This window comes from Cyprinus carpio, chromosome A4 (assembly GCF_018340385.1).
Source record: "Cyprinus carpio isolate SPL01 chromosome A4, ASM1834038v1, whole genome shotgun sequence".
Classification (NCBI taxonomy): Eukaryota; Metazoa; Chordata; class Actinopteri; order Cypriniformes; family Cyprinidae; genus Cyprinus; species Cyprinus carpio.
In genome coordinates, this window is record NC_056575.1 from 4,169,790 (window position 1) to 4,196,611 (window position 26,822).

At 37.4% G+C, this 26,822-nt stretch overlaps 4 protein-coding genes and 1 pseudogene across 9 annotated transcripts; 3 read left to right on the plus strand and 2 right to left on the minus strand.

Moving 5' to 3' along the window:
- Window positions 1-685: 685 nt before the first annotated feature.
- Window positions 686-6,350, minus strand: LOC109111645 (phosphoacetylglucosamine mutase-like). 2 transcript variants are annotated; one of them, XM_019124606.2, is made up of 13 exons: window positions 6,206-6,350; window positions 5,436-5,644; window positions 5,175-5,359; window positions 4,075-4,142; window positions 3,752-3,885; window positions 3,472-3,667; window positions 3,079-3,236; window positions 2,914-2,997; window positions 2,721-2,819; window positions 1,628-1,747; window positions 1,402-1,524; window positions 1,157-1,330; window positions 686-1,072 (listed from the first exon to the last, which is right to left on the minus strand). In XM_019124606.2, exons 2-13 carry the CDS (start codon window positions 5,640-5,642, stop codon window positions 983-985), a joined length of 1,638 nt encoding a protein of 545 aa, XP_018980151.2. In that variant the 5' UTR covers window positions 5,643-5,644; window positions 6,206-6,350; the 3' UTR covers window positions 686-982. The 2 variants fall into 2 exon arrangements, with proteins under 2 accessions (XP_018980151.2, XP_042603524.1); XM_042747590.1 differs by lacking the exon at window positions 6,206-6,350 and adding an exon at window positions 5,736-5,784.
- Window positions 6,351-7,097: 747 nt separating this feature from the next.
- LOC109060290 (cystine/glutamate transporter-like) lies at window positions 7,098-14,301 on the plus strand. Its single transcript, XM_042747609.1, has 13 exons — window positions 7,098-7,563; window positions 8,529-8,782; window positions 9,614-9,740; window positions 9,817-9,932; window positions 10,015-10,140; window positions 10,805-10,904; window positions 10,989-11,033; window positions 11,144-11,267; window positions 11,356-11,459; window positions 12,322-12,418; window positions 12,491-12,640; window positions 12,724-12,901; window positions 13,241-14,301. The coding sequence occupies exons 2-13, from the start codon at window positions 8,551-8,553 to the stop codon at window positions 13,303-13,305; spliced, it is 1,464 nt and encodes a 487-aa protein (XP_042603543.1). The 5' UTR covers window positions 7,098-7,563; window positions 8,529-8,550; the 3' UTR covers window positions 13,306-14,301.
- LOC109062039 (forkhead box protein M1-like) lies at window positions 13,776-19,923 on the minus strand. 4 transcript variants are annotated; one of them, XM_042747498.1, is made up of 9 exons: window positions 19,766-19,923; window positions 18,670-19,061; window positions 18,444-18,583; window positions 17,667-17,846; window positions 17,454-17,582; window positions 17,291-17,350; window positions 16,946-16,994; window positions 16,675-16,859; window positions 13,776-15,917 (listed from the first exon to the last, which is right to left on the minus strand). In XM_042747498.1, the coding sequence occupies exons 2-9, from the start codon at window positions 19,022-19,024 to the stop codon at window positions 15,138-15,140; spliced, it is 1,878 nt and encodes a 625-aa protein (XP_042603432.1). In that variant the 5' UTR covers window positions 19,025-19,061; window positions 19,766-19,923; the 3' UTR covers window positions 13,776-15,137. The 4 variants fall into 4 exon arrangements, with proteins under 4 accessions (XP_042603432.1, XP_042603430.1, XP_042603431.1 ...); XM_042747496.1 differs by having other exon boundaries at window positions 17,667-17,849; XM_042747497.1 differs by lacking the exon at window positions 19,766-19,923 and adding an exon at window positions 19,312-19,712 and having other exon boundaries at window positions 17,667-17,849.
- A 53-nt stretch (window positions 19,924-19,976) lies between these two features.
- LOC109060300 lies at window positions 19,977-21,496 on the plus strand (annotated as a pseudogene).
- Window positions 21,497-23,293: 1,797 nt separating this feature from the next.
- Window positions 23,294-26,688, plus strand: LOC109060301 (ubl carboxyl-terminal hydrolase 18-like). 2 transcript variants are annotated; one of them, XM_019077451.2, is made up of 11 exons: window positions 23,295-23,384; window positions 23,455-23,569; window positions 23,720-23,816; window positions 24,530-24,666; window positions 24,747-24,826; window positions 24,934-25,068; window positions 25,407-25,502; window positions 25,698-25,847; window positions 25,936-26,076; window positions 26,172-26,224; window positions 26,369-26,688. In XM_019077451.2, the coding sequence occupies exons 2-11, from the start codon at window positions 23,506-23,508 to the stop codon at window positions 26,421-26,423; spliced, it is 1,008 nt and encodes a 335-aa protein (XP_018932996.2). In that variant the 5' UTR covers window positions 23,295-23,384; window positions 23,455-23,505; the 3' UTR covers window positions 26,424-26,688. The 2 variants fall into 2 exon arrangements, with proteins under 2 accessions (XP_042603747.1, XP_018932996.2); XM_042747813.1 differs by having other exon boundaries at window positions 23,294-23,569.
- The last annotated feature ends 134 nt before the right edge of the window (window positions 26,689-26,822 follow it).

The following is a 26,822-nucleotide window of genomic DNA, read 5'->3' on the forward strand; positions in this document are numbered from 1 at the left end:
TGATGTTGTTTTAATGCAGTGCATATGTGGCACACACAGAGAAGCAATGCTTTTATATAGCAAGAACTTTTTTTTTTTTTTACTTTTACAGGAAATATCAGATAGAAGAATCCACCGGAATGATAGGATTAAATATTTATTTAATTTTCTAAGAACCCAGATTGCATATATAATAAACAGGTATAAAATCACATAATGCTACATACAATCCAGTATGCTTTACCTTAAGTTTAATTCACCTCTATTTTATTTAATACAATAAGGCTTTTATTAGAGAGCTACACAGTTTTGATTGCACATACACTACTATTCAAAAGTTTGGGGTTACTAGTTTTAGGTTGTTGTTGTTTTTTTTGCATTAAATTTATCACGTTACAGAAAGACATTTACATTGGACAAAAAAATTATGTTAATTTGAACGTTCTATTCATCATAGAATCCTGGAAAATTATTATCATGGTTTCCACAAAGATATGAATCAGCACAACTGTTTTCAGCATCGATAATAATCAGAAATGTTTCTTGAGCAGCAAATCAGCATATTAGAATGATTTCTGAAGGATCATGTGACACTGAAGAAAATTCAGCTTTACCATCACAGGAATTGAATTACATTTTAAAATATATGCAAATAGAAAAATATTTCACAATATTACTGTTTTTACAGTATATTTTAAACTATTAAAATATCTTACCAACCCCAAACTACTGAATATTTTCTTTTATTCTCAAAATGGCATGTAAAATTGAGAAAAAAAAAAGGCAAAACTTGATTTTTCTCTGATGAAATGAGTGTAAACGTATGTTCACATAGATCATGGTTTAACATTCCCTCATAATCATACACTTCCATTTAGAAAGACTGTTGGTCATTCATACAGTACGACATTTGTCATCTCCCAAATCATTCGAAACATTTGTTTGCGCCACAAAAACTAGTTTACTGTACATTTACAGTATTTATACATGCATGCATGTTTAATTAGTGTAGAGGTTTTGGCTCGTCTCCGATTCCTCCAGCAAGACGATACACAGCCAGGCTGACCTCATGAGCCAGACTATCAGCACTTTCCTGCACATAAACACAGAAAAATTGCAATTACAATCAAATACACTGCAATATATCAGAGAAAACGAGCATAATGATCATGTGTACCTGTGTGTCAGCCTCAGCATAGACCCTGACCACATCTTCAGTTCCAGACGGTCTAACGAAGGACCGAGCGCTTTTGTATTTCTTGACAAGCGTGTCGATGGTGTCCTGCAGCCCCTCTGGACTCACGGCCCTCCTCTCTGCGTCTGTCGTATCTATGACACGCCGGTCTGACACCTGCAGAGTGCAACAGTTAAATATACACACTTACACTCAAAAACCTCACAAACACACACACCAGCACACACCGTGACTTTAAGTTGGCGGTTGGGCAGGTCTGTGTAAATTGCATCCCAGTCTTGCGCAGACATCCCTCTGATGGCCAACACTGCTTCAATCATTAGCATATCTGAGATCGCGTCTCCCACCGTCTGCAGAGAAGAGAAAGAGAGTTAAGCATTGAAAAAGACACTTAAAATAGTTCTAGTAAAGCGTCTGGTGATCCAGTTTGATGGTGTTCGTGTTTGTCTGTACCTGGTTGATCAGATTGATGGTGCTCTCCAGGAGTTTCACCGCTCGTTTTCTCTCATCGTTTGCGTTTGGGTCTTTCACCAGCTCTTGAATCTGTTTCTGTGCTGCTTTGCTGAACAAAACCTGCAGCATACCAGCAAAAAACACTGGTTAAAACTAACAAAGCTCGGAAATCACCGATATTACGTTTTAACATGATGGGAATGCTAAATTGTGTGGCTTCAAATTAATACAAGTTTAAAAGCATTTAACCTTTATTAAAATAAGTCATGAAAAACTGAAGTATAGTTGGACATTTTAATAAGAACAGCATGACCTCATATCTAAGTCTTAATATGTGACCCTGGACCACAAAAACACTCTTTAAGTCGCTGGAGCATATTTTTAGCAATAGCCCAAAAAACACTGTAGGGGTCAAAATGATAGATTTTTTCTTTTATGCCAAAAATCATAAGGATATTAAGCAAAGTTCATGTTCCATGAAGATATTTTGTAAATTTCCTACCGTAAATATTTCAAAACCTAATTTTTGATTAGTAATATGCATTGCTAAGCACTTCATTTGGACAACTTTAAAGGTGATTTTCTGAGTATTTAGATTTTTGCACCCTCAGATTCCAGATTTTCAAATAGTTGTATCTCAGCCAAATATTGTCTGATCCTAATAAACATACATAAAAGGAAAGCTTATTTATTCATCTTCTGGATGATTTATAAATATATAATAATTTTGAAAAATGTACCATTATGACTGGTTTTGTGGTCCAGGGTAACTTATTATCTGCAGGCTCAAAATAATTCAAAATTTAAACTTTAAAATTCTAAATGTAAATTGTGAAATTTAAAATTCTAAATTAAATATGTAAAATTTTTAAATAATTTAAAATGTAACATTTTTAAATGTAAATTTGAAATGCAAAAAGTTAGATTAAAAATACAACATTTTAAATATAAATGTAAAGTTCTAAAGTCAAAATCGAGTGTTGCTGCCATTTTTGAATTTTCAAATCAAAACCCCTCAACCGACTTGTGTACCTTTACCCAATCACCCAGGACTCTGCCTTTGTAAAATGGCATTATTTAGCAGTGAACTCACAGTTCCATGTCCATTTGCCTCAAAATACACTCCAATATCATATTCCTGCGCTGCGTGATGTAGGTGCTTAACTCCTGTTTTCGTACAGCATACTGTGACCTGTGGAGAAGCCAAAGGTTACATCTCATAAACGGCAAGTTTAAGCATTAACTGGAACATACTATAGTAACAGGAGATATTTTTAGAGCATCACCTTCATGACATCCTCCAAATAGCGAGTTGAGCTCCCATTAGCATATGCTGTCTGAACAACAGCAATCTGTAAGTTCAACCCTGCCTGAACACAAGCACACAGAGAAAATGAATGCACGAGTTCATATTTGGATGTGGCCCTTTCATTCTAGAATGTGTTCAGAACCTGTGTGAGCAGCTCTTTGAGGTACGTGCTGATGAGAGTAGCGATCTTGTCTCCGTCCAGCAGATGGAAGCAGCCTTTAGAGTCGGTGTAGTAGTAAACAATGCGATCGGCATCACCATCGAACGAGCAGCAGCGCTCACCTTCTCCCATATTCATACCTGGAGTGAAAGAAGCAAGAGATTTCTCAGATAATTCAGTATGAAAGAATGATATGCACGACCGGTCAAAAGTTTGTAAAAAAAGCATAATTATTCTGCACTTTTGAGCAGTAGTGTAGTGTTTTTCAAGGCTTATCTCCTTAGTTAATACAAACACAGATATTACACCATCTTCTACTCATGTGAAAAGGGTAGAGTTTTCTCATGAGACGTCCCTCGAGGAGTTCAGACAGACCTTGAGGCGCTTTCTGCTGCACTTTGACGTAATCTGCTCCACACATGTGGTTGAGTTTCCCACTACTGCCGTCATTCGAAAGCACCACCTGCAGCTCGGAGCGAAGAAACGGCTCCATTTCTCTCATCTTCAGTGCGCCGATGCCGTTGGCTCCATCCACCAGAAGCCTCTTCTGATCGTCGGTGCGGTTTAAGGCCTTTGGGATATAAGCAGGGAAGCAATTAATGCAAGAACAATAATATGCATCGTAATTGTTTAATGTTTTTTTTGTCGGCCTTACATTCTGAGTGAGCTGAAGGAAAGCCTGTGAGAGTTTTTGGTAGTAGCCCTCAACAGTGGGACTGCCGTAGCAGCCATGTGTGTTGCAGCAGCACACCATATAATGCAGCTGGGGAGTGGTGACCAGACCATAGTCTAAAGAGAAACACACACCTATCAGTCTGTCACAGAATAATCAACACAGCAATTCATCAACCTTTGTACTGTCATATCTGTGGGCAAACCAACTGTACTTATACTCTGAAATATAATGAAATGCAAGACAACTTTAAATGAGTTATATACGAGTCGATAAATTAAGGTTTTAAAATTTCATATTCACACCATGAGTTTTGCCACCCAAACTGGAAACGCCATCCAATACAGCCTGAGCGAGACTAGCACTGCTGGGTCTGAAGAAAATAAACAAAGAGAAATAAAACACTACACTTCATTACACATTCATCCTTTTTACAGACTACAGATGAGCGCAATAGAGAATGTAAATCAAGCCTTCTATTAGGAATCATCCAATATATTATTTATCAAATGCTTAAATTTTTTAACTTTCTTCTTTTTTTTCTTGTTGTGGAATAAAATGATATTTTTCTTGTTTATAAAGCAATTTTATCCACCTCATAAACCATCTACGTGCTACAAGAGTTTAAAAAAATTAGTGATCTGTTTGATTCAAAACTGCACAGTTAAAGCATGTATAAAGCACATAGTAAACTGCTTTTCACATGCATCCACAGCTGTTTAAAATGAGAGTGAGCCAGTATAAACGCATACTTAAAAAAAATAATTGCAAGGACAAATATAAAACATTGATGTATATCTAAAGTGGTGAAATTGTGAAATAACTGTGACAATAAATTTAAAAAAAAAATGTAGTTCACTTTGCAATTTTTAAACATTTAGCTTTTTTTAATTAAGATGATAAACTGATATAAAACTCAAAAACAGATCATTTGTACAGCATATATAATACTTGAAACAACTGTATTCATGTATGAAACGTGCAACTTTTAGTTATATAGTCTATAAAAGTTTTCTTAATTTTTTTTTTTTAAATAAATTTCTGTGTTATTTTGTATAAATCTAGTAGTGAAACTACACTTATTAGAATTATAATGAAAAGGGTATGCATAATAAACTAAGGCTTCAGCTTGCACCTTTTTCACTTAATATGCATAACTATGTATATATACTATGGAATATGTTGTATGAAATGAATCCTGATTATGATAACAGTAAGTATGATTATTTTCGGCTACACTGGCTATTCAGTTACATTTACAGACAATCTCTGCTGGCCGTTTTCTGACTTGATATACTGGCTTGGCCAGTAGTCTACAGGTTTAGTAGCTTCTCTCTGTATGTACTTAAGCTTTCAATTTTGACATTTGTTAACCTTCCCACTGTGTAAACAGAAGCCAGGTTACCTGGTGTCTTTGCCGACGTAGACGCTTGCAGGCTCGCTCATGTCGATGTCCTCTTTCTTGATAATGTCCTTCAGTTCTTTGAGAAGAGAGTCCTGCTCGGCGTTAGCGAGCTGTGTGGCGTATCCCTCCCATGCCGCTGTCACCATCTCCCCCATGGGGTCAATTAGCTTCACCCCATTGTCCTCCTGAAAATAATGAAAACATTGCAGGAGCGTCCTTGGAAAGTGAAATAGTTGTGACACAGATGGCTGTGTTGCTCACCTCTGGGTTATGAGACGCGGTCACCATGACTCCGATGGTGGATTTTGTTTTTTTGGACCTCAAAGTTGCCAGCAGCCCCATGCGGAACATGATGTGATCCAGATGTTTGGCGTGAGTGCGGAATCCAGCTGTGCCATACTGCAACGTCAGGCCCTCCGGCTTCGGATGCAGCTTGGACTTTTGAGACACTTCCTCAAACTGAGCCATCTCTGAAAACAAACACAAGATCAACTTCAATCACCCAGCTCGATTTATTTATTAAATCATATTCTTTACAACTTTCATAACAGGATCACCCACAATGATTACCACTAAAACACTGCATTTTTTCATGTATAAACATGATAAGTGTTCAAAACCCAAAGCAGTTTGTGGTGCACATATAAACCAGATGGAAAATCAAAACAATTAATCAATCAATCAATTCCTAAATAAACTGCAGTGAATAATTTGCCTGTCCCTAATAATTTATCCAAGCTTGATTTTGAAAACAATTATAAACGAACATCTGAACAATAAAACATGCAAACTAACACACTACATATACTAAAAGACGTAAATATAACCATGACATTTAAAGAGCAGCAAAAAATTAAAATATAAAAAAAAAAAATAACTTCATTCAATCTGAAATGAATGAATGAATCTGCTAATCACACAACCGCACACATTATCTGGACATGCGAACGAAAACAAAACATATGCAAACTATTTATTATATATCTGTCATTAAATCATTTAATATGAAGACATATGACGTTTATACTCACTGTGCTGTTTCTGCAACTGAAGGGCGTGCGCTGCACTTCCTACTTCCCTGATTACGTGGCTGCAGTGACGCAGATGGCCACGCCCCTCTCCTGACGTACACGTGAACTTGCCGCATATTTTAATCAAATCGGTTTCGTTTGACCCACGGAGTCTTGCAGTGTGTGCCAACTGAGAATTTTCATTGTTATCCCTGAAATATTGTATATAAAAATCACAAAAATATTATTTCATAATATATATTTCATGAAAAATAATTATAACGTTGTACAGTCTCTTCATTAATTTTAACGAATTTAGTTAAAGTATGATTCTTCATTTCAACAAACTCATTTAAATCAGATTTTAATTAATTAAGTAAGTAATTAAATGTTTTTAACTTCATGAACATTTTCTCTAACTTGTAGTGATGACTAAAACACTAAAAAAAATGCTGGGTTGTTTCAACCCAACTTTTGGGTTAAAAATTGAATAAAAAAAATTTAACCCAACAGTTGGATTTAGTCCATATTTGACTCATTTACAGTGAAGTAGGCTATTTAAAAAAAAAAAAAAAAAACCTTTTCCAGGCTTTTTTTCTCTCTTTTTTTGGCTTCATTATCAGCTGTGTAAACATGTTCAGAAAACATGCAGATGTTGTAACTTTTTTCCATTTCACTACTGAGGAATGCATTCTCAAATCCCCCTGCACTATTTATGCCTGTCAATTGTTAACAAACTTCATGCTTTTCATCACAACAGAAAATGAAAAACACAATAGGGGCCCTTCATGAGTCAAAAGAGATTTTAACACACATGTCTGATGTCTGACGAAATGAAGTAGACAGCCAGACACATAACAAGGAGAGAGAGAAAATCGGTGGCCCCTGGCCAGTAACAGTTTACTGTTAAGCTCCCTCTCAGTGAGGACTGACCCCTCACACACACAAACTAACACTCTGTAGCATGTGCTGAAAGAGCTTTCAGTAATCTGTGTGGTAGACTTAACAAAAATGCTCTTGGATTCTAATGCATTTTCTGTAGTCACTTTTTCGTTTGTTTTTATGTTCAAGTTGAAGAAAAGTGAACTTTGCAGCTGCTACAACAAGAAGAGGAGGTCCTCATGGTAGATTCCTGCGTCCCGCTGTGTGCGCTGTAGCTTCACACATACACAGCACAATGGCACATGGCTTTCCCCGTCTAAAAGGCTTTAATTACTGGTGTTGATGAATCTGGGGAAGACTGCTGGCTTTGTTTCTGGCTTGAGCTCTGAGCTGGATGGTGAGTTTCCAGGGTTACTCTGCATGAAAAGAGGTGCAAAACAAGCAGCATAAAGAGCAAAGGAGAAAAGTTTACTGGTCTCACTACTTACTTCTGACTGGTGAGTAGAAAAAATGATTGATGGATCTCATATTTTTCTTAAATCAAGATTTGCATTTGTGTTTTGAAATAATTACTATGTTTAGCGAAGGTGATTTAAAATCACTAAAATTAAAAATTTTCTATTTCACAGCCCAGCTCGCAAAAGTCAGTTAGTTATGAAAACAATATTCTGAATGTTCTCTGAATATCTGAAACATCCAGATTTTAAATGTATTTAAAATGTTTTTTTTTTTTGGAGGGTGGAGGGTGGGGGTTGTGAACGTCGTCATCATTTTGCAAACATTATGGTAATGTTATGTTTGAATGTTCTGAACAGTAGTAAAATCTAAAAAGCATTAACATCAGACTAAAACTTTTCATAGATGAAGTTCTATGAACATTGTATAAATTACATGTTTGCGCTACTGTTTTGAGAAAAATACCAGACAGCTCACTTTAAAAATAAAGGTTCTTTATTGGCGTTAGTGGTTCCAAGAAGAACCTTTAACATCCATGGAATCTTTTCATTGGACAAAAGGTTGATTCAAGAAAAATATGATTAATTTAAGAACTGTTTACTGAAAGGTTCTTTGTGGATCCCAAAATGGTTCTTCTACTTCAGCAACACTGCAAAACCCCTCTTATGGAACCTTTATTATTAAGAGTGAAATCTGAATGGATGTTTTATTAATGTGACTGGAAGATCATTTGTTAAAACGTTCTGAGAATGTTCCCTGTTAGCTGTCAAAAGGTTCTTTATAGCAGGAAATTGTTGTTTAGATTTTAAAAATGATATTTATGCTAAGAAAAAAGTGGTTCTTTTAAAGAACTGTTCACTGGAAGGTTCTTTGTGGAACCAAAAATGGCTCTTCAAAACCCTCTTTCAGAACCATTTTTTTTTTTTTTTTTTTTTTACAGTGTATAGTGTATGACGATGCAGTGTAGTGTTTGATTTTTTTTGTGCAAATTATTTTCTTTGTGAAGATCTAAATCGGCCCACTGAGAGATGAGGGTCTCTAAAAGAGAGTCGGCCACTGATGAAGGTACTGACAAAACAGTGAAAGATGATGCAGTTCATCTCAGGAGGAGGATAGGCCTGCTTCCGTCAGTTTCTTTCATCATCGGCACTGTGGTGGGCAGCGGCATCTTCATCGCCCCCAAAGGCGTGTTGATGAATTCGGGAAGTGTGGGGTTGTCCCTGGTGGTCTGGACTCTGTGTGGCGTCCTCTCCACTTTTGGTGAGGAACATCTTCGGTGCAGATACACTTCCAGTCAAAAGTTTAGAATAATGTTTAATGTTTTTTAAAAGAAGTCTCTTATGAGCAGCCAAGGCTGCATTTATTTAATGCTGTAAAAACAGTAATATTGTGAATTATTATTTACATTTAAAATAACTGTTTTCTGTTTTAATTTACTTTTAGAATGAAATTTATTCCTGTGATGCAAAGCTGAATTTTCATCCTCATTACGCTAGTTTCAATGTCACATAAACCATCAGAAATCATTAACATCAAAGCTGAAAACCTTTTTTGTTGCCTTAGATAAGATTCACAAGAAAAAAATAATACTTTTATTTATTAAATTGATCAAACGTGACTGTAAGATATTTATAATATTACAAGAGATTTCTATTTCAAATGCTTTTTTTTCATTAATCAAAGAATCCTGAAAAATTTATCTGTCAGGGTTATGTCTTGTTTGGTTGTGTTTTTGTTCATACGTCTTGGTTTCATGTGTACCCTTTTAGTTTAGTCTTTAACATGCCTTAGTTAATCTCCTAAATTACTGAATACGTTTGCCTGTCCACCATTAAAGGAATAGCTCATCCTAAATTGAAAATTCTGACATCATTTACACACCTTCAAGTTGTTCCAAGTCTGTGAGAGTTTCTTTCTTCTGCTGGGTACAAAAGAAGATATTTTGAAAAATGTTGTTAGCCAAACAGTTGATGGTATCCATTGACTTCCATAGTATATAACTGTTTGATTACTTACCAGCACTCTTCATACTATCTTTTTATTGTGTGTTTAAGTTTAATCCATTTTTGAAATATAGCATGTTCTCATCAGGTGCTTTATGCTATGCTGAGCTGGGCACGAGCTTCAGAAAATCAGGCGGTCATTACACCTACCTGTTGGAGACCCTGGGGCCCCTGCCCGCCTTCCTGCGACTGTGGACTGAGTTCATATTCATCAGGTGTGTGTGCATGCAGTTTTTGTATTTGACAGTGTTCACAGAATTGTGAGTGAGTCCAGTCATAATGTCATTTCAGACCTGCAGTGGCCACGTACGTGTCTCTGGCTTTTGGTCAGTATGTAGTGGAGCCGTTATTCATGCCGTGTGCTGCTCCAACAGCTCTGGTCAAACTCGTCAGCATGCTGGGAGTCAGTGAGTGCTGCTACTTAATGGATTGATTTAGTTAAAAAAAAAAAAATGCTAAATTTGTAAAACTATGAACTGTTCTACCCAGCATTTGTGGTGGCAATGAACTGCTGGAGTGTGTCAATGGCAGCACGTACGCAGGTCTTGCTGACCTTCATCAAGATGTTTGCTCTGATTCTGATCATCATCCCAGGCATCATGGCTCTGGTCAATGGTAAGAGTTACATGTTGTTTTTTCTGTATGCTGGAATGTTTTCAAATTAAATATTCATCATGGCTCTGTTTTTTTTAAATATTCATTTTTTTTTATGTTCAGGTTTTCGTTGTTGTGGTTCATCAATAGGAATGCATATTCATGTTTATCAACAAAGTTCAGTCCCAAAAGTGTGTGTGAGAAATTGGAAAGGAGCATGACTATATATAGATAGATATATATATATAGATAGATAGATATATATGTATATATATATATATATGTATATATATATATCTATATATATTTATTTATTTATTTATTTTGGTGAGACAAATCTAGATCAAAAGAGATTTAAAAAAAAAGTCTGAGTAACATAATCTGTAAAGCCTCGGTTGAAACTCAGTTGAATGCAAAAAGTGTAATTTTTAATGGTTATATGTCTTAAACTTTTTTTTAAATAGTTATTAGTTCTAAATAGTTTTTTAATTAAATTTTTGTTTAATTAAAATGAAAAAAAAAAAAAAAAAAAAAAAAAAAAACCTTAAAGAAAATTAAATGATGTGTATTTCTTGACAAATTTCAAAGATGTGTTTCCTATACAAACAATTATGCATTTAAGAATTTTTATGCGTATCTCTTCCAGGCCAAAATGGACTAATATTTCCATTATTTTCTGTTTCAGGGAAAACCGAAAATTTCCAGAATGCCTTTGACTCTGATTCTTTATCTCTGACCAAACTTCCTTTGGCCTTTTATTCAGGTCTTTATGCATATGGTGGATGGTGGGTATTAGCAGTATCAAATATATAGAAATCCAAAGTAAGGGATTTCAAAAACAATGTAAAAGTGTTTGTTTTTGCTTACAGGTTTTATCTAAATTTCATAACGGAAGAGGTAATTAACCCAAACAGGTATTTTGAACTTCCTGCTTTGCCAAATTGTTAGCTTGACCGTATGTTTTTAATATTTGTAAAAAATTATATAAAGGCACTTAGATTAATTTCTCATATATTCTTGTTAGAACCATCCCATTGGCTGTCATTTTCTCCATGGTGACTGTTACCGTGTGTTACGTGCTGGTCAATGTGGCTTACTACACCATGATGACCGCAAATGAGTTACTAATGTCAGATGCCGTGGCAGTGGTTAGTAGTGCTGGACTTTGGAGATGTTATTACAGGCTTTAGTTTGGAGAGTAAAGGTCATGACTGTGTTGTCCTTAATGCATTGCAGACATTTGCAAGTCGGGCTCTGCAGGGTGTAGCTCCAGCAATACCAGTATTAGTTGCTCTTTCTTGCCTTGGAGCTCTTAATGGAGGATTTTTTAGTTCACCCAGGTAAGGATATCAGAAACATAGAGGCAAAATAAATTTACGTTTTATCTTTGTAGTAGTCTTTGACTTGACAGGTTAAAATTTAACAGAAGTTCACCCAAAAATGAACATTTGCTAAAAATTGTACTCGCACTCAGGCCATCCATGATGTAGAGTTTGTTTCCTCATCTGAACAGATTTGGAGAAATGTGGCATTACATCACTTGCTCACCAGTGGATCCTCTGCAGTGAATGGGTGCCGTCAGAATGAGGAGTCCAAACAGCTGATAAAAACATCACAATAATCCACAAGTAATCCACATGACAGGGCATTTTAACTTCAAACTGTCTTCTCGCTAACTATGAGTTATCTATCCATAATATTACTTTCTCCAGTGAAAAAAGAAATCTCGTCTGAATCAGGAGAAAAATATGCACAGACCAAGCACCATTTATAAGCAAAACCAGTCAAAAAAACAAATATGTTAGTGGATTTTGATGTGAGAGGACAACAGATTTTCAGTTTTTCACAGGAGTAGGAGTTATTATGGACTATGGACTAGTATTTTGGCCAGAAGTGACAGGACAGTTTAACTTTAAAACGTCTTCATTTAGTTCTTACAAACATGCAGCTTTTCACTTCACAAGACATTAATTATTGTACTGGAGCGGTGTGGATTATTGTGATGTTTTTATCAGCTGTTTGGCCTCTCATTCTGACGGCACCCATTCACTGCAGAGGATCCATTGGTGAGCAAGTGATGGAATGCCACATTTCTCCAAATCTGTTCTGATGAAACAACAAACTCATCTACATCTTGGATGGCCTATAAGTTTTTATCTAATATAATATTTCCTTTAAGATTCTATAACTCTGTTTCTGCAGGATGTTGTTCGTAGGAGCCAGAGAGGGTCACTTACCGGCTATCTTCTCCATGATCCATATCCGCAGACAAACGCCACTGCCAGCTGTGCTATTTCTGGTACAATCCCATCCATTCATCCTTTTCTCCCATTTCCTTCACGTCCGCTTACTTTTCTCCTGATCTTTATAGTATCCTCTGGTGATCATCATGATGGCGAGAGGAGAGATCTTTCAACTGATCAACTTTGCATCCTTCTCTCGGTGGCTCTTCATCGCCTTGGCCACCTTGGGAATGATCATCCACCGCTACAGATTTCCAGATCATCCCAGACCATTCAAGGTCCATTGGCAAAAGGCTGATAACTGATTTATTAATAGGAATTTGTCACTGTACTAATTAAACACTGTTTTGACTGTGTTCAGGTCCCTCTAGCAGTTGCGGTGGTCTTTACCATAGTGTGTTTCTTCATCGTGGGCCTGTCCTTGTATTCAGACCCCTGGAATACAGGCGGCAGCTGTGCCCTCACATTATCAGGAGTACCTGTGTATTACCTGACAGTCAAGAAGTCATACATACCTGAACGCTGGAAAAAAGCCTTCAGTGAGTCATGCAAAGCACTTTATTGCATAGTCCATAAGCTAAACATGTATTGATATAGATTTATAGCCAGATTAGACACCATATTGAATTTAACACGGGTTAAAAACCAGGCTGTGAGGGATAGATTTAGTCTTTACAATGCCATGCACTGTATAAAGGTCCAACTCACGAGTTTCAAAACCATTAATTTCTACTGAAACTGTTTTTCGGAAAGACATTTCATCAGCTGAAATATCAGTTTGTTGTTTAAGAACACACTGTATTTAAATCCAGCACTACTTTAAGTTCTATCCAAGCAGAAAAGATCCAATGATTGACCTTTAACTTCTTCTTGTGCAGATTATTTAAGTCTACATCTGCAGATATTCCTGGAAGTGGCTCAGCAGGAAGTGCAGACCTACTGATGGAACTTCACCAAACACCAGCTGAATTCATGCCATCTAACACACCTGAGTGTCAAAGGGCATCAAAGTTACATTTTAGTGGTGCTTGCTATTTCTATTGCCCCTAACTACCCTAGCAACAGCATAGCAACATCCTCACACCCTATCCAATAGTGCAAGCATCACTTACATTTTCATCTACTGTAGTTTTTATTCAAATGAAAGACAAGTCTAAACATACCCCGGGAAAGTCAGCTGTTGATAGTTCACCCAAAAATTAATAATTTACTCCCCATCATGTCATTCCAATTCCATTATACTTCGGTCAATCTTCTTAACAAGTGAAGATACTTTTAATAAAATCTGAGAGCTTTCTGTCCCTCCATTGAAAGTCAAAGTAACCAAACCTAGTTTAATGCAAGTGTTGTGAAGAGATACGATCGATTGCTTCGAGGAATTACACCTTTTTTTGTAATAAATCACAAATATGATTGTATAAAGTATCCCTTTATTCTCAAAAAGTAAGTACAATAGGAACAGAAACCAAATTGTATGCTTTGTTGGAAATGACAATGGGTGTTTCTGGTTGAAGCCTGTTACCTCAGTAAAATGCCTAGTAGATAACTTTCATATTTCAATACAGTCTTCAAAAATAGGACAAAACACATCCTATTATGGTTCTCTGATTGGCAGAGGGTCTGGATGGGAAGTTTTTTTGTATCACCAAAATGTACGCTGTTGAGAAATGTCAATGTTGATTATTACATAGATTTTCAAACGTGTGTGCATTAACGTACTATTATTAGTAAATATAGTACTTAATTTCTAATCCTGATGTAACATCTTTCCACCATAAATCTGTCGACCATGTAATTTTTGTATATTTTTATGACATCTTGCTGTTTTTCATTGGAAGAATTCAACGTAAGCATATATGCATAGAAGCACATATGAACTCTGTGCATGCTCATAAATCACTTTGCATATGCAAATGAACATTAAAAGCTTTGTAACACACCACGAATCTCTCTGAACGCTCATCTTGGTCATATCCAACATCCAGAATGCAAAGTCTTAAATCGTTCTTAATAGTAAAAACACATGAATACAGAAAAGCAGCAGCAGAGATGAATCCCTATTCTGACGTGCTTGAAACCATGAAAACACACATTATGGGATGTTATAAACGGCTCGATACACTTCAGATGAATGACTAGCAAATTCTAGTACAGTGCAACACTTACATGACCATCTGCAATTAACGAACAACCATTAAAGGGACAGTCCACCCAAAAATGAAAATGGCTACAGTCAGCTGTTTAGTCACCAACGTTTTTCAAAACGTCATCTTTTGTGTTCAACAGAAGAAAGGTTTAGAACAAGTGGAGGCAGAATTTTCATTTTTGGGTGAACTATCCCTTTAATTTGAATGTGAGGGTTTTTTACACACCAAATTCTCTTAAAAATCTCTTTTTGTGAGCTATTTTTACCATCAGTCGATCTGGCTAATCCAAGGTGTTCAAAATCATTCCAAAACAAAGAAATACTGTAGAATTGAGTAGTGTAAATTAATTGATCTGGTAAATCTGTATGTCCATTAATAATATACACTCTCTCTCACACACTCATATTTATATATTACAACTTGTGCAAATTAATCTCATCTAAGTACATTTGTCACTAACAGTTTTGCGCACAAATAAAGTAGCACAAACACGTACAGTAAAAGGCAGTGAAATAGCAATAGAAATTAAGAAAAAACTTAAGAGATCAATAGCAAGTAAATAAGAATCAAAGGCAGTGAAGGAAGTGTGAGCAGCTCGGATAAAAGAAGTTGAGATGCGCTACAGGAGTCACTTGAGCTCCGGGATAAATTGGGACCAGCTGATGTTTGCCATGCCGAGATCATCATCCTCCAGGTTGGGGAAGCTGATATCCACTAGGATTTTACTCAGGCTGTCGTTCATGGTATCCAGGACGAGGCCTTCAGTGAGAGAGCGGTTGGCGGCGCCCACTTGCAGCAGCTCTCTGGAGCAGGTCGGAGTGCAGCGTCTAGGAGAGGGTCTGGAGCAGGTGAGCAGCTCTCGAGGGGAGCTGAAGAGCGCCAGCTCTTTGAAAGGCGTGCTGTTGAAGCTGAGAGGCGTGTGTTCGTGCCGTTGCGGGGTAAGCTGTGGCCCGCTGGGCGTACGGATGGGGCTGAAGTCCAGCACGCCTCCCTTTCCGACAGGAGTGATCCTCCAGGGCTCCAGGACTGTGGGAAACTTACTGGGAGTGGATGAGGAAGGGTGGCTGCTCTTGATGGGCGTTTTAAAAGCGTATTCTCTGTTCGGGCTGTCGGGGTCGGGTTTACAGGTGGACTGGGTCTCTGGATCTTGAGTGTCTTGGAAGGTGGAGGCGTCGGAGACCACGCCCGAGTCGAAGAGAGTGCTGTCGGGGTAGAGCAGGACGGGCTCCTCGGTGGCTGGCAGGACTAGACGCTGTTTGCGGCGGGAGCTGCTGTTTTCTCGGTGTCTGGTTTTGGGGGGCGGAGCCGCAGACGCCTCAGGAGTCACAGACACACTCACAGGCTCCTCCTTTATATCCTGAGAGGTGGATGCACACAGCATCACAGAGCTCACGTCACTCTGAGAGACCTTTCACAACACACATAAGTGTTAAACAACCAGTGCTCTATTCACTCTACTTCTACACACTTTTCTCAAGTTATGAATTCCATGCTGGGAAAAAAAAGATCACTCTAGCATGTGGTGGTTTTGGAATACCATCATTGGATTGTTGGATACACCGAATGTGGCCCAAAACCAGGTGAAAGCCCAGCTGACCAACCATCTAGAATGACTTGGATCAGACTATAATGACCAAAAAAGCATTACAATGTTTTACATTAGCTAAATTTTCCTGCAGGGCTGAAATTCAGTGTTTCCATGATCTAATACAACTAATATTAGTATAATTAATATAAATTCAATGGCAGTGTTTGCTCTGATGTCTAAAGTTTTGCTAGAATTTGTAACATTTTTTTCTTTTGATATCAGGTTGAAATATGACATATTAGGGGCAATGCAAACCCTTGTTGACTGCTCTAAAATGGTTTACCAAAACCAGCTGGAAGTCCACCTGATCAACTATCTACACCACCTTGGATCAGGTAAAGATCATAAATGACGTTTTAGCTGGATTTTCCAACAGGGCTGGAATTCAGTGTTTTTCCCCCCATGTGAAATGAATGAGTTAATCACATGCAACCAAATAATTATGAGAAAGATAATTTGTTTAAATTAATAATTAAATAATTATAAATAAATATCTCTTGCATAGCAAAGTACTTACACGTATTGGTGGCGTGCTGTACTGCATTTGAAATCACTCACATAAATGAGGAATTTTTACCTTAGGGGCAATCCGGACCCTCTTGCTCGCACCGCTGGAGCTGAGAGTGGAAGAGCTCTGAGCGTGTGGAGGAGTGGCGAGAGTCGCGGGACTGGAGGAGGGCAGGAAGAGTGACTGACCCAGAGGAAGCTGGATGGGAACCAGGTATGAGTCCGTCCGAGGCAGAAGCGGCTTCATCTTCCTCTCTGAGGGTGAGCAAAGACAAACCACTGTCAGGAAACAAACTCATCACGCACTCCCGAGACATTCATGCCTCTCATCCAACACTCACCTGTGGTGGGTATGGCTTTCTTCAGCTCCGGAGGACCTCTCTTCTGTTGCTACAGAGAGAGAGAGAGAGAGAGAGAGAGAGAGAAAAAAAAAGAGACTTTCTTTACTTTTACACAAAATGTGACATTCAAAATAACTGCAGTCTCAATACTGTCTGCCTTTTCGATGACTCTCAGATGATTAAAAGAACAAAACAAGCGATGATCTCAAACTGAACGTGCTTCCATCTGTCTGACTATCCCTGAAATAAAAGAACTGATTTCTGGAGAAGCAGAGAGGCTGGTCCCTGTCTTACGACCTGCTGATCTGCCATGAGAGGATCAATTAGTAGGAAAAGGGGTCTTACTTGTTTGAAACCAACTTGTGTGATCTGAGGGCAAGTGGGGGTCACTGGGTCAACCAAAGGCTGTGGGACGAGCCAGGAAATGGACACAGTAGCACAGTAAGTGACTGGCACATAATGAAGCGAGTGTGTGATCTGTATTAAGACTTAAATCAGGTATACACACCTTGTAGACCTGGTCCAAAGTGAGACAGCGGTTTGCTTCCGGTCGAATCGTCCAATAGGAGATCTTGCCATCGGGAGACGTCTCCCGGACGAACATGTCATGCAGTGAGAGATTATGACGTATGGAATTCTAACAAAAAATAAAAAATAAATTAAATCACACTCTGAAATCTTACAAGAGAGGTAAACAAACTATACTGGCTCTATACACTACCTTCCATCCAGGTTTGGCAACATTTCGGAAGTACGGAAAGTGGTCTTCGATCCAGTTGTAAATTTCTTTCAGGGTCATGTGTCGGTTCTTCTTGCTGTTGATAGCAAACTGGATCATAGCCATGTAGGAATATGGTGGTCTCTCAGACAGAGGGTCCTTCTCCTTTTCTGGAGCTGTGGACTGTTAAAAGGAAATAAATAAACAGTTTTAAACAATGAAATTCCAAAAAGCAAAATATAGAAGAAAGTCTTGCTTACACCAAACAGGCTGTTGTTTTCACCAGAAGATCCAGTTAAGTCATTTTGATCAAATATTAAAGGTAACACTTTACAATAAGGTTCAATTAGTTAATGTATTAACTAACATTAATAAATAATGAGCAATACATTTATTACTCTTTGTTAATGTTAGTTAATGAAAATACAGTTTTATTTCATTGTTAATTCACAGTGGATTAACTAATGTTAACAAGCACAACTTTAGATTTTAATAATGCATTAGTAAATTAACATTAAATAAGATTTAAAAAATGCTGTAGAAATGTTGTTCATTCTTATTTCACGTTAACTAAAGTAATTGACTAATGAACCTTATTGTAAAGTGTTACCTTACTACAAAACATTTTTTGAAACATGCACAGATGTATTATTCAAAATAAGATCTATAACAGAATGCTCAAATATTTTTGCCCCTATTTTTTACCTACCTTTTGCAATATGGCATAGCAGTTATCTCTAACCTATAACGTGCATTTAAAAAAAAAAGAATGTTGTGTACCTGAAGACAGTCACTTGGATTGTCCTTGTTGGTGCATTTTTGGTTTGACTCTGATCCAAGCCCATCAGAGCTCATTTTTCCCAGCCACTGGATGTTTGTCAGACTGTCATCCAGCGGGAAGCACTCCGTCTCCTTTTTCACTGATATCATAACAAAGGACATTTCAGGAAACTCATTTTCCAGAACATCCACACGCTTTTAAGGAAGTCTTAGCTACGTCCCTCACCTTTCTCAAGCTCATCCCTAGGTTCTGTAGATAAACACCCGAGGGCACTGGTGCTGCCGCTGAGCAGGATGAACTTGTTTCGGCCCCGAGGCCCGCACTCCTTCCCTTTGGCCGTCAGTGCGCTGATGACGCTCTGCAGATCGGCTGCTTTCGGGATCACCACCACTTGAGTGTCCGGCATGGTGGGGTGGTCCATCATGCGGATGCCATCAGGGAAGCAGCGGGCGGTGGACGGGGTCGGGGTGGTCTTGCGGCGCGCCCCATCAGCCTCATCGCACCCTACATCAGACTCACTCTTCTGGAAGGGCAGCTTCCTCCTCTTCAGGATGATGGGTCTCCTCGGGCTCTCTCTCATTGTTTGCTCACAGCAAAAAGGCCTGCCTGACGACTGTCTACGACATATAAAGCACATAATATGTCATGTTTACATCTAACTTAAAAGAGTTCCTTCCTAAATACAACACATTTAGAAATGTGTTTCAGCTACAGGAAACTGGGCGCTTTGTATGGTGCTCCATACAAACAATAAAACGATACACAATCTAGAATCAAAAGCTGATAAGTGTCAAAATAAATGTGTATGTAAAATACACATTCAATATAAATATATGTTAAATGTTAGAAGATCTTGGCAGAATGTACCGATGATAAGAAGGTCTGTTGATAAACGACTTTTTTTTTGTCTAACGTTAACGTCTCTTGAATGACGATTTTAGTTCTAAAATATAAAATACCGTTACAAAATGATTACTTTCAATCTGGCTTGCTGTTGTTGTTGTTGTTTGACAGATCATTCAAAACAAAAGACTACGTGCAATGCAGGTTTGTAGAATATTTTGTGTAGAAAATACAAAAATATCATGTATTTTGTTACAGTGATCTCTCATCGCGTTGATCGTAGTTTTAAAACACATCAGAGCTCGCTGTCGTCTTCATATTTAGGCTAACGTTAATCTAATTAAAGCACTAAATTATTAAAGTATAATCGATCTTCCTTTATTATCTGACATGCGGCCTAGTGATTCATCGTTACCCAACTAAGTTAACCAAACTCATTAAAAATAAAACACATCATATAATAGGAAGCGGATCAAACCTTCATCTCATGGCAGCCGTGCAGAGGGTGGTTTATTGGAGTTAATCTGGCAATGCTGAGTGATAAAATGTATTTTGATGGGGGTTAAGGAAAGACTCAGGTCCCGGGACTCTTGTGCACATTTGGTGAAAGTTTGAATTTTGGCGCTATCACGTGACCGCGCCTAGTCCAATGGAGGATACACGTGGGCGGAGACTAGTAGTGTATGTCGAGGGACATTGCGTAAAACAAGATAAAATGCGAAAGAGATTTGTTAAGACGTTTTGCATGAGTATTACAGGTTTTGAGACTCATAAATGTGTTAGCAGTCAGTGTCTTAGACGATTAAACGTTTATTCCTGCATCACTGACAGTAGTAGCAATTCTCTGTCTCATGTCATCTTGTTTTACTTCCTTGCAGCATATCATGTCTTCTAATGCCACATAAGAAGAGGCTGCTGAACCCAATCTCAGCTGTTGTTTGTGGAGGCGCCTGATAATGGACCAAAGCATGAGTATGGACCACAACTACGGAGTACCATTCATCCCAAGTCATTTATATCAGAGAAACAATGGCAAAGTGGTGCACCATGTGCCTCTTGGGTATGTGCATGCATTGCAATCCTTACTTGAGTGTTATGCATGAAGTCATTTTATAAACTGATATATTGTCTGTTTGTAGGTGTCTCCGCAGTTTAATTCGCTTGAAACCACATCAGTTAGTCGACGTGGCCGAGGAAGGAGAAATAATCAGATGCCTACAAGGATCTCCAATACGGCACCAGATTTGAGTTTCCCTCGGACTAGAAGAGTAAATGGCTGCAAATATATTCCGTTGTCCTTTGAGGCAACCACAGCAGGTCCGCAGCACCAGCGTGAAAACTTTAATAGTACACGGACGAAAAATGACAGGCTTGTTTCTTCGGATGGTCGTAGCAAGGAGCGTAGAGAAACTCCAAGAAGAACTCACTTTCCTCGAAAAGGGGTGAAGAGGAGTGTGTTATATCCATCTCCAGGCGTTCAGAAGTTTCAAAAAACCTTCAGTTCCATAAAAATGGAAATAGAACGTCTAAGGATTCTGTTCACGCACGGAACACAATCTTAGTTCCCTAATCCCCAAATGTAGAGCCGCCAGAAATCCCACATTGTTCTAGCATGTCTCCATCCAATGTTCAACATCTCCTCTTCCCTCCAAACCAAGCAAAACCTCCTCCACGTACTGAGGACACAAGTGTCCTGATGAAGGAAAGACTATGGACTGAGGGTGACATGGAGACGGAGGAAAGGACTGATGAAGTTGTTGCTTGACAGAGGTCAGCTTCTTCCAGCAGATATTGGAGTTGCCAGTGATTGGACTTAAATCATAAATTAACAGATACGGCAATAATTTGAGTAGTTTTGTAGTCTTTTCTGTTTAATATGGATTTGATGAGATTTGGGAAATTGTGATCACTTACAACCGAGAAAATTTAATATATGAACACTTCAGGAGAGAGGAATTAAAGATGTAATTATGATGTCCCCAGCTTTATTTAATGGAAGCACCTTTGCATTCTGTAGGATCAATGAATTATGTGCTTAAATGTAAAATACACATATCTGTTGAATATGCCTTATTTTGTTTATTTATTTATTTTTATGTTTGTGTACATTTGTCTATGCAGGAAAAGTCTAATTATTTTTAGATTTTATGCTATAGTATTTTGAGAAAGTCTAAAATTGATGAAATATGGAAAATATAATATATAAAATATCAACAAAAATATGAACTTAGAAATATAAGAATTTTGATTTAAAATATTTTGGTCTCTACTTAATTTCCATATTTTTTACAGAATATATATTTATATGTGTGTGTGTGTGTGTGCATGTATATTATTATTATTATTATTAATTTTAAGTTTTAAATATTAACTTCTCCGAACTTTTATTTGGGTGGGTATTTTCTTCGTTGTCCGTTGCGGAAGTGGCGCAGTGCAGCTTGTTTTGTTTACAGAATGGAAATGTTCCACATGTAGTGTGCTGGTGCCGATGGGTCACACGGCTGAAGCTCAGGAGATGCTGGAGACTGATGTTGGTCGGGTGGCATTCACTGAAGAACAGAGACAAGCAGCTCAGAGTCTGGTGGACATTCAGAATGAGAAAAATGCAGCATCATCCACTACAAATCCTGAATCTGTAGCTGTGGTACCAACAACTAGTGCTTTAAAACAAGGTGACTTATTTTATTAATGTGCTTTAAGTAAACAAATGCAGTGTAATTTGATTCAAACTATATCATTGATGAGGAAGTCATTTTATTGTTGAATAGATGATGGATGCAGTGATGTGTTTTTGTGATTGACAGATAAACTGACTCAGCGGCTGACTTCCACAATGAGGTTGTTACACAGAGGTCTCTCAGTAGCTAGTGTGAGAATCAGAAACATCTCTCTGTGCAAAGTTTTTCTGGCTTTGATATTGCTGTATGTTCTTCTTGTCCGTATAGACCCAGGTAAGAGATCTGCTGGCCATTTTTATGCAGTGTATCCTCAGGAATTACTTTGATAATGATGGACTGTCATTTTTCTGCTATTGCTCCGCTCTCAGCTTTCCCATGGCTTCTCCGCCTGCATGGACTCCTTCTGCAGACGTGGAACACCATGCTTAGACCTTATTACTGAGACAACACCCGGAGTTAGAGCTTTAATGGAGTTATCCTGGAACAAACTGTGAAACAATGTTGCCGTCCCAGATGTGTTATACTTAATAAATCCTGTGTTTGCCATGTGCATCACTTATTGGTGCACTTACAAACATTATAGATGAATAAATCAATCAATTATTTCAAACTACTGATAACCTATTTAAAATGGATGGTATCCTAAAGAGAGATATTTCATGCAGATCAAATGTCATTTTATTATATAATAAAAGATGTGTAAATATGTTTTTGAATGTGTGAGTTCAGGTGGATCTGGACTTATATTAACAACTGTTTATTGTACTTTACATTGAAGAGTCATGGTTAAGACTTGTACTAAGTTTTATTAATATGTACTTTTAAAATGCACTTTTATTAAGTTATTAGAATATACAGACTAAAAGGTCAGAGGTTTATACCTGGGTTTTTATTAAATAATATTAAAACCATTAAAAAAAAAAACTATTTCAACTTTATTTCTCACTTGTAAGGTGAATACTAAAATAACTAAAACTGATAAATAATGAATAAATATAGACATATTTCTTTTAAAATAAACTGTCAAAAATACTAAAACTTAAAAATTAAAGTCAAAACAAAATATAAAAATATGTAAATCTAACAAAACCCTTAATAGTATAAAAATGATATAACACTGGTTTAAATACATGAAATATAAATAGTCTGTATGTAAAATGTGTATTAGAGTTTCCTGACATTTCTATTGATTAAAAAAAATAGTGATTCAATTATGTTTGTTAAAAATACTACTACTAATAAAAACTGTTAAAAATATTAGCTAGTCATTTATTCTGAACCGGGTGTAAGTTTCGCATCTGTGACAGAAACTGACGCATGAACTGAAAGTGAAAGTAAAATCAGCTGTTTCTGGTTATGTCTGTGTGAAACTGCGTGTTATGCTTCGAGTAAAACGGGAGCTGAAGTATCTCGAAGAGGGTAAATATTTCGTCAGCTTTGATTTTTATAACCAATGCGCAGTTTAATATCGACGGTGTCAAAACAACAGGTTTCCGTAGATACAACACTGAGAAGTGTTTGCAGTCGTGTCTGTCTGTAGATGGGGACGAACTTGAGTAGAATGGCTCATCTACTATACAAACGCTCTGTATCTTTGGATTATGGTAGGTCAACAGAGACTTGCATACATCATAGTACATATTTTTAATTAAAAAATACTGCTACTGTAACTACTGTCATTTTCATTTCTTTTGAACCATTTTTTTAAGTTTTTTACAGAAATGCTGGAACTAATAATGCTCTTAATGTTTCAGAAGTGAGAGGCCTTATAAACTACAAGCTGTCCTGCTGTGTAAATGCTCTGCTTCAGTCTTTTTCTGCCACCACTGAACTACTGGACATACTGAACAAGTAAAGCTCTCTTATCTTTTAAATAAGATGCACTCTTTGTTTCATTTGTTGAAAAATGATCAGAACAGATTTGGAGAAATGTGGCATTACATCACTTGCTCACCAATCCTCTGCAGTGAATGGGTGCCGTCAGAATGAGAATCCAAACAGCTGATAAAAACATCACAATAATCCACACCACTCCAGTCCATCAATTAACATCTTGCGAAGTGAAAAGCTGCATGTTCGTAAGAAACAAATCCATCACGGCATTAAAATTCTATAATCCATAAAAAACACTTCCTCCAGTTAAAAAAAGTAAATCTCCTGATGTCCTCTCACATCAAAATCTAATGACAACAGTTTTGTACTGGTTTTTTTTTTCCTTGATTTTTGCATATTTCTCTCCTGATTCCAACTAGACAACTTTTTTTCACTGGAGAAAGCACTATCATTGATAGAGGACGCCTATTTTAGCCAGAATCAGTGGCTTGAAGTTAAAAATATCTTCCTGATGAATTTGTTTCTTACAAACACACAACAAAAGACATTATGAGACTCTCATTCTGACGGCACCCATTCACTGCAGAGCATCCATTGGTGAACAAATGATGTACAGTAATGCTACATTTCTCCAAAACTGTTTTGATGAAGAAACAAACTCATCTACTTCTCGGATGGCCTGAGGGCGAGTACATTTTCAGCAAATTTTTGGTTCAACTATTCCTTTAAAGATGGCATCCATCAGATGGGATTGATAAGAATAACGTCCCATTGCAATTGAAGAATACCCTGGAAGCCATGAGGGATAAATCGTATCCTGCTCCACACAAAGACTTCCTCAACTGCCTCTACCGTCAAGCCATCCAACGTATGTGTCATTTCACCGTACAATCTCATACTTATGGAAATAATGTCACTCAGTTGTGTCATTCTGTCAATGTGATGTAGGATTCACTCAGCAGGATGCAGATGAAATATTCCACATCATCCTCAGTCTCAGTAAGAAACAGATAGCTGATGCTGCTCTGGTGGGTTTTCATTAATGATGCACATATGTTAACTATGTACTGTTATGTCTCAGTGTTGATGGGAATGATCAGTTCTGTATTTTAAACTCTTTGTTTTACTCTGTCAGGCTCAGGAAATCAGCAGTCTCTATGAAATAAAGGTGGAGACACAGGTGGGGTGTTTAAATTGCAAATTCATCCAACGAATGCCCAACTCTCTTTTTAGCCTTCCTTTGGCGATCTGTGAAAGGGAAAACTCCTTGGTAAGCACATTAAACCTTCATCAATGGTACCGGGTATCTTGAAAATGAAAATTTGGTTATTATTTACACACCCTCAAGACGTTCCAAACCTGTATGGGTTTCTTTCTTCTGTTGAACACAAAAGAAGATATTTTGAAGAATGTGGCAAACCAAACAATTGCTGGCATTGACTTATAAATAAATACTGTGGAGGTCAATGGCTACCAGCAACTGTTTGGTTACCAACATTCTCGAATCAACATTAAATTTAAGTCATTGTGCATCAGTAATATACACAGTACATAATATATATAATCTTGAGCAAGTCATACATAATTCTTCCTTCTTTTGTTCTTCAGGAAAGCTGCATCAACTCTTTTTTCCAGCCACAAATGCTGACGGACAGTGAGGTGGTTTACTGTGACAAGTGTGAAAAAAAGCAGCCATCCACTTATGTGTGTGCTTCATTTGTTATTTTAAGGCGTTATCTAACAGTTTAATCTTTACTAATTACATTCCTGATAGTTTAATTGATTTCACGTGTTGATATAGCAAATTCAAGTAAGAATTGAACTGATTTCAGGACATAGTGCAATGCATTGTGAGTTGATTGTTTGGTTTTCTGACATTTTCATTAATTTTTATTGTAGGTGGTGAAACTTGTCTCATTGCCTCCGATTCTGTGTGTCCACTTGAAAAGATTCAGAAACGATGAGGGCTTCACCAGGAAACTCTACGAAAAAGTCACCTTCCCTGAAACGTTTAGCACTGCCATTTTTGCTGCAGGACAATCAGAAAATGTGCGTTTAGTATATATTTAGTAAAGAACTCTGCAGTCAAAATGATAATATTGCCATATATCCTTGATTTGTTGTATGCTTGTTTTAGGCTGATTGTCTCAAGGCTAATGAGGATTACAGTCTCTATGCAGTAGTAGTGCATATGGGAACTATCACGTCTGGCCACTACACTGCTTTCATCAGTTCAAATCAGGGCTGGTATTACGCTGATGACAGCTGCGTGCAACCAGTAAGAAATAGTGACAGACTGATTTAACTAGTATCTGAAATAGTTAAGAGTGTTATGTAACTGATACTTACATGCAATTATTTTGTTTATCTCAGTCCACATGGACAGATGTGCAGGGCACATATGGAGGGTACCATCAGCGCTATAGGTACGTTAAACCTCAATAACCCTAAACTTATATAGCTTCTCACAAGCACTTCAAAGAAAAGAAAAACACAAATGCAGACATTTTAAATATTTACTTCTAAGACGTCTTTCAGGTTTTAATTATAACTTTGCATGCTGTTTTTAGAGAGACAGCCTACCTGCTTCTGTATAGGAAGAATTGCCGGAATTCATCTGGATAACTGTTGGGAACATGCACTGCAGCACTTGATGAACACTATATGAATGAATGCAGAGAATATTCCAAGAATAGGACTGAAGCCTATTTATATTTTGGGTATAAGTATAAAGAGGGGTGTTTAAGAATGTAAGTCATGTATATTTTCATGATGATTGGGGTTTATATAGGACGGTATTTTGGAAAGGATTGTGCTATGCTGCCAGCGCATATTTTGTGGAGTTTATGGATATTGTTCAATAAAATAATAACAATATGTTTTGAAATAAGGTTGTCTGTGATCTCAAGTTATTGCTGTAAAGCTCTAATATGAAAAGACAATGTTTTCTCCAGTTAAAACACATCTAAGGTTTACAGGCCACTTGGTTGACCGGTTCAAAACTACAGTGAGACTTTTATTTTG

Excerpts from the sequence above, each read along its gene's own strand:
- LOC109111645 (XM_019124606.2), bottom strand. The coding sequence starts at position 5,642 with ATGGCTCAGTTTGAGGAAGTGTCTCAAAAGTCCAAGCTGCATCCGAAG. Across the intron at positions 1,748-2,720 it reads AGGCAAATGGACATGGAACT|GTTTTGTTCAGCAAAGCAGC; the intron begins GTGAGTTCACTG and ends GGTATGCTGCAG. Across the intron at positions 1,525-1,627 it reads CCATCAATCTGATCAACCAG|ACGGTGGGAGACGCGATCTC; the intron begins GTACAGACAAAC and ends TCTTCTCTGCAG.
- LOC109060290 (XM_042747609.1), top strand. The coding sequence starts at position 8,551 with ATGAGGGTCTCTAAAAGAGAGTCGGCCACTGATGAAGGTACTGACAAA. Across the intron at positions 10,141-10,804 it reads CATCATGGCTCTGGTCAATG|GGAAAACCGAAAATTTCCAG; the intron begins GTAAGAGTTACA and ends TTTCTGTTTCAG. Across the intron at positions 11,460-12,321 it reads GGATTTTTTAGTTCACCCAG|GATGTTGTTCGTAGGAGCCA; the intron begins GTAAGGATATCA and ends CTGTTTCTGCAG.
- LOC109062039 (XM_042747496.1), bottom strand. The coding sequence starts at position 19,024 with ATGAGAGAGAGCCCGAGGAGACCCATCATCCTGAAGAGGAGGAAGCTG. Across the intron at positions 17,850-18,443 it reads ATCCAAGTGACTGTCTTCAG|CAGTCCACAGCTCCAGAAAA; the intron begins GTACACAACATT and ends ATTTCCTTTTAA. Across the intron at positions 17,583-17,666 it reads TTGCCAAACCTGGATGGAAG|AATTCCATACGTCATAATCT; the intron begins GTAGTGTATAGA and ends ATTTTTTGTTAG.
- LOC109060301 (XM_042747813.1), top strand. The coding sequence starts at position 23,506 with ATGGGGACGAACTTGAGTAGAATGGCTCATCTACTATACAAACGCTCT. Across the intron at positions 24,827-24,933 it reads AGATAGCTGATGCTGCTCTG|GCTCAGGAAATCAGCAGTCT; the intron begins GTGGGTTTTCAT and ends TTACTCTGTCAG. Across the intron at positions 25,503-25,697 it reads AAAAGCAGCCATCCACTTAT|GTGGTGAAACTTGTCTCATT; the intron begins GTGTGTGCTTCA and ends TTTTTATTGTAG.